Raw genomic sequence first — 5,448 nt, 5'->3', positions numbered from 1 at the left:
TTGTTGTAGAAGCTGCTGTTGTTGTTGTAGAACCTGCTATTGTTGTTGTTGTAGAAGTTGTTGTTGTTGTAGAAGCTTATTGTTGTTGTTGTAGAAGCTGCTATTGTTGTTGTTGTAGAAGCTGCTGTTGTTGTTGTTGTAGAAGCTGCTATTGTTGTTGTTATAGACGCTGTTGTTGTTGTAGAAGCTGCTATTGTTGTTGTCGAAGCTGTTGTTGTTGTAGAAGCTACTGTTGCTGTTGTTGTAGAAGCTGTTGTTGTTGTTGTCGAAGCTGCTATTGTTGTTGTTGTTGAAGCTATTGTTGTTGTAGAAGCTGTTGTTGTTGTAGAAGCTATTGTTGTTGTTGTAGAAGCTGTTGTTGTTGTAGAAGCTGCTATTGTTGTTGTAGAAGCTGCTATTGTTGTTGTAGAAGCTGCTGTTGTTGTTGTAGAAGCTGTTGTTGTTGTTGTAGAAGCTGCTATTGTTGTTGTTGTAGAAGCTGTTGCTGTTGTAGAAGCTGTTGTAGAAGCTGCTATTGTTGTTGTTGTAGAAGCTGTTGTTGTTGTAGAAGCTGTTGTTGTAGAAGCTGTTGTTGTTGTAGAAGCTGCTATTGTTGTTGTAGAAGCTGCTATTGTTGTTGTTGTAGAAGCTGCTATTGTTGTTGTAGAAGCTATTGTTGTTTTTGTAGAAGCTATTGTTGTTGTTGTAGAACCCGCTGCTGTTGTTGTTTTAGAAGCTGCTATTGTTGTTGTTGTAGAAGCTGCTATTGTTGTTGTAGAAGCTGTTGTTGTTGTTGTAGAAGCTGTTGTTGTTGTAGAAGCTGCTATTGTTGTTGTTGTAGAAGCTGCTATTGTTGTTGTAGAAGCTGCTGTTGTTGTTGTAGAAGCTGCTGTTGTTGTTGTAGAAGCTGCTATTGTTGTTGTTGTAGAAGCTGCTATTGTTGTTGTCGAAGCTGTTGTTGTTGTAGAAGCTACTGTTGCTGTTGTTGTAGAAGCTGCTATTGTTGTTGTTGTAGAAGCTGCTATTGTTGTTGTAGAAGCTGCTATTGTTGTTGTAGAAGCTGCTATTGTTGTTGTTGTTGTAGAAGCTGCTATTGTTGTTGTAGAAGCTGCTATTGTTGTTGTAGAAGCTGCTATTGTTGTTGTTGTAGAAGCTGTTGTTGTTGTAGAAGCTATTGTTGTTGTAGAAGCTGCTATTGTTGTTGTTGTAGAAGCTGCTATTGTTGTTGTTGTAGAAGCTATTGTTGTTTTTGTAGAAGCTGCTGTTGCTGTAGAAACTGCTATTGTTGTTGTAGAAGCTGCTGTTGTTGTTTTAGAAGTTGCTATTGTTGTTGTTGTAGAAGCTGCTATTGTTGTTGTTGTAGAAGCTGTTGTTGTAGAAGCTGTTGTTGCTGTAGAAGCTGCTATTGTTGTTGTTGTAGAAGCTGCTATTGTTGTTGTTGTAGAAGCTGCTGTTGTTGTTGTAGAAGCTGTTGTTGTTGTTGTTGTAGAAGCTGCTATTGTTGTTGTTGTAGAAGCTGCTGTTGTTGTTGTTGTAGAAGCTGCTGTTGTTGTTGTTGTTGAAGCTGTTGTTGTTGTTGTAGAAGCTGCTATTGTTGTTGTTGTAGAAGCTGTTGTTGTTGTTGTTGTTGAAGCTGTTGTTGTTGTAGAAGCTGTTGCTGTTGTAGAAGCTGTTGTTGTAGAAGCTGTTGTTGTTGTAGAAGCTGCTATTGTTGTTGTTGTAGAAGCTGCTATTGTTGTTGTTGTTGAAGCTGTTGTTGTTGTTGTAGAAGCTGTTGCTGTTGTAGAAGCTGTTGTTGTTGTAGAAGCTGTTGTTGTTGTAGAAGCTGCTATTGTTGTTGTTGTAGAAGCTGCTATTGTTGTTGTTGTAGAAGCTATTGTTGTTGTTGTAGAAGCTGCTATTGTTGTTGTAGAAGCTGCTGTTGTTGTTGTAGAAGCTGTTGTTGTTGTAGAAGCTGCTATTGTTGTTGTAGAAGCTTCTATTGTTGTTTTTGTTGTAGAAGCTGCTGTTGTAGAAGCTGCTATTGTTGTTGTTGTAGAAGCTGCTGTTGTTGTAGAAGCTGCTGTTGTTGTAGAAGCTGCTGTTGTTGTCGTAGAAGCTGCTATTGTTGTTGTAGAAGCTGCTATTGTTGTTGTTGTAGAAGCTGCTGTTTTTGTTGTAGAAGCTGCTATTGTTGTTGTAGAAGCTGCTATTGTTGTTGTTGTAGAAGCTGCTGTTGTTGTCGTAGAAGCTGCTATTGTTGTTGTAGAAGCTGCTATTGTTGTTGTAGAAGCTGCTATTGTTGTTGTAGAAGCTGCTATTGTTGTTGTTGTAGAAGCTGCTGTTGTTGTAGAAGCTGCTGTTGTTGTAGAAGCTGCTGTTGTTGTCGTAGAAGCTGCTATTGTTGTTGTAGAAGCTGCTATTGTTGTTGTTGTTGTTGTAGAAGCTGCTGTTTTTGTTGTAGAAGCTATTGTTGTTGTTGTTGTAGAAGCTGGAGGCAGAGTTCAGGGTGTTGAAGAGTCGAGCGTCAGCATCGCCCAAAGGCTCCCTGACACACACAGAGACAGGTGAGGGACAAAGCATACACAGTGACACACAGTGACACACACAGTGACACACACCGTGACACACACAGTGACACACACCGTGACACACACAGTGACACACACAGTGACGCATACAGTGACGCATACAGTGACGCATACAGTGACACACAGTGACACACACGGTGACACACACGGTGACACACCGTGACACACAGTGACACACACAGTGACACACACAGTGACACACAGTGACGCACACAGTGACACACACAGTGACACACACCGTGACACACACAGTGACACACACAGCGACACAAGCAGCCTCCTACCGTTGTTATTGAGCTGATCTGGCCCATGCCTTCCAATCACTCCAGACCAGGAGCCAGCATCATGACCAACTTGGGCATTGAAGTCACCCAACAAGATGACTCTATCCCGAGGGGCCACTTTAGCCAGCACCTGTGACAGGAGGTCATAGAAGGCATCTGACTCATCAGTTTTGCCTGCATCCCTCCACGGATGTTCATCTTCGGTGGGGGCATAAGTAACCACGACCACCACTCCTCGCTTCCGGTTGATGGGAAGGCGAGCCCAAAGTAGCCTGGGGCTTACAGCTTCCCACACCTCACCGCCACGCTCCCATGCCCCCTTCATTCTTTTGTTCAAAAGAAGAGCCACACCCTGTTGTTTGGCAGTCTGCTGCCCCGAGTAGAGGACTGTCCACCCCTCATGGTGGCAGGAGCCAGAGCCGGTCCACCGGACCTCCTGAATGCCACAGAGATCCAGGCGGTACCGGTCCAGCTCCCGACAGAGGAGTGGCAGCCTCTTCTCCGCAGTGAGCGTTCAAACATTCCACGTGGTCATTCGTAGTGGCTTTTCGTTGTTTCTGGAGGAGCCCCGAGGGTAGAGATTCAATCTCCTGGCTCCTCCAATTGGGGTTTGGCCAGGAGACGTCATAGACGCCTGGCCCCCCGGGGCTTCCGGCACAAGCTTATTAGTTACATATTTCAGTCGTAGTTTAGTGGTAATTAATTGAAGGTGGAGGGGTTACCAGCCCCTCGCACCCGTCCAGAGCCCCTGTTTAGCCACTGTGGTGGTCACAGACGCCATGAGGGGAGAGGCCAATCGGAATTGGCCCTCCCCCCACAGCACTGTCCACGACAGAGTTGCCCGTCCGGCACCACGAGGAGGTAGGGGGTTGTTTTGCCGGACACACACAGACACACACACACAGACACACTCACACGTACACTCACACGTACACACACAGTGACCACAGGCTCACGACTTGCATTGTCTTCTCCTCTGCCCTGCAGGGCAAGATGAATGAGAGACAGAGTCAACACCACCACAGAGGTGAAGGGAGATGACAAATATTACCTATGCACGCTATGAAATGTAAAAACTTTGCTGCCATCAGCTTTGCTACAGCACGTAAACATCCCCCCCGCCTGCCACGTAGCCCACTCAGTCTCCAGAGTCTCAGTCTCATTCTCAGTCTCAGTCTCCAGTCTCCAGTCTCATTCTCAGTCTCAGTCTCAGTCTCCAGTCTCAGTCTCCAGTCTCAGTCTCCAGTCTCAGTCTCAGTCTCCAGTCTCAGTCTCCAGTCTCCAGTCTCATTCTCAGTCTCCAGTCTCAGTCTCATTCTCAGTCTCAGTCTCAGTCTCATTCTCAGTCTCAGTCTCAGTCTCCAGTCTCAGTCTCAGTCTCAGTCTTAGTCTCAGTCTCAGTCTCTAGTCTCAGTCTCATTCTCAGTCTCAGTCTCCAGTCTCAGTCTCCAGTCTCAGTCTCCAGTCTCAGTCTCCAGTCTCAGTCTCCAGTCTCAGCCTCAGTCTCCAATCTCAGTCCCAGTCTCCAGTCTCAGTCTCCAGTCTCAGTCTCAGCCTCAGTCTCAGTCTCCAGTCTCAGTCTCCAGTCTCAGTCTCAGTCTCCAGTCTCAGTCTCAGTCTCCAGTCTCCAGTCTCAGTCTCAGTCTCCAGTCTCAGTCTCCAGTCTCCAGTCTCAGTCTCAGTCTCCAGTCTCCAGTCTCAGTCTCCAGTCTCAGTCTCCAGTCTCAGTCTCAGTCTCCAGTCTCAGTCTCCAGTCTCAGTCTCCAGTCTCAGTCTCAGTCTCCAGTCTCAGTCTCCAGTCTCAGTCTCAGTCTCCAGTCTCAGTCTCCAGTCTCAGTCTCAGTCTCCAGTCTCAGTCTCAGTCTCCAGTCTCCAGTCTCAGTCTCAGTCTCCAGTCTCAGTCTCAGTCTCCAGTCTCAGTCTCAGTCTCCAGTCTCAGTCTCCAGTCTGAGTCTCAGTCTCCAGTCTCAGTCTCAGTCTCCAGTCTCAGTCTCAGTCTCCAGTCTCAGTCTCAGTCTCCAGTCTCAGTCTCCAGTCTGAGTCTCAGTCTCCAGTCTCAGTCTCAGTCTCCAGTCTGAGTCTCAGTCTCAGTCTCCAGTCTCAGTCTCAGTCTCCAGTCTCAGTCTCCAGTCTCAGTCTCAGTCTCCAGTCTCAGTCTCCAGTCTCCAGTCTGAGTCTCAGTCTCCAGTCTCCAGTCTCCAGTCTCAGTCTCTAGAGTCTCAGTCTCAGTCTCCAGTCTCAGTTTCCAGTCTCCAGTCTCAGTCTCCAGTCTCAGTCTCAGTCTCCAGTCTCAGTCTCAGTCTCCAGTCTGAGTCTCAGTCTCCAGTCTCAGTCTCAGTCTCCAGTCTCAGTCTCAGTCTCCAGTCTCAGTCTCCAGTCTCCAGTCTCAGTCTCAGTCTCCAGTCTCCAGTCTCAGTCTCAGTCTCCAGTCTCAGTCTCAGTCTCCAGTCTCAGTCTCAGTCTCCAGTCTCAGTCTCCAGTCTCCAGTCTCAGTCTCCAGTCTCAGTCTCCAGTCTCAGTCTCCAGTCTCAGTCTCCAGTCTCAGTCTCCAGTCTCCAGTCTCTGTGTCAGTCTCAGTCTCAGTCTCCAGTTTCCAGTCTCCAGTCTCAGTCTCA

General features: G+C 47.0%; 1 protein-coding gene across 1 annotated transcript in view; it reads left to right on the top strand.

The window, feature by feature from the left end:
- Window positions 1-4,877, top strand: part of LOC142906241 (rho guanine nucleotide exchange factor 11-like) — a 105,111-nt gene extending 100,234 nt beyond the window's left edge. The window contains exons 26-27 of the mRNA XM_076053621.1: window positions 2,447-2,525; window positions 3,821-4,877. Of these exons, the coding sequence (XP_075909736.1) occupies window positions 2,447-2,525; window positions 3,821-3,834 (93 nt within the window). The 3' untranslated portion in view covers window positions 3,835-4,877. The remainder of the gene's footprint in view (window positions 1-2,446; window positions 2,526-3,820) is intronic.
- Window positions 4,878-5,448: the final 571 nt, after the last annotated feature.

The sequence above is a fragment of the Petromyzon marinus genome, chromosome 62 (genome assembly GCF_048934315.1).
Source record: "Petromyzon marinus isolate PM22_M1 ecotype Great Lakes invasive population chromosome 62, UKy_Petmar_22M1.pri1.0, whole genome shotgun sequence".
Taxonomy (NCBI): Eukaryota; Metazoa; Chordata; class Hyperoartia; order Petromyzontiformes; family Petromyzontidae; genus Petromyzon; species Petromyzon marinus.
Note: the sequence above shows the minus strand (reverse complement) of the source record. Positions and strands in the feature narration are given on the sequence as shown.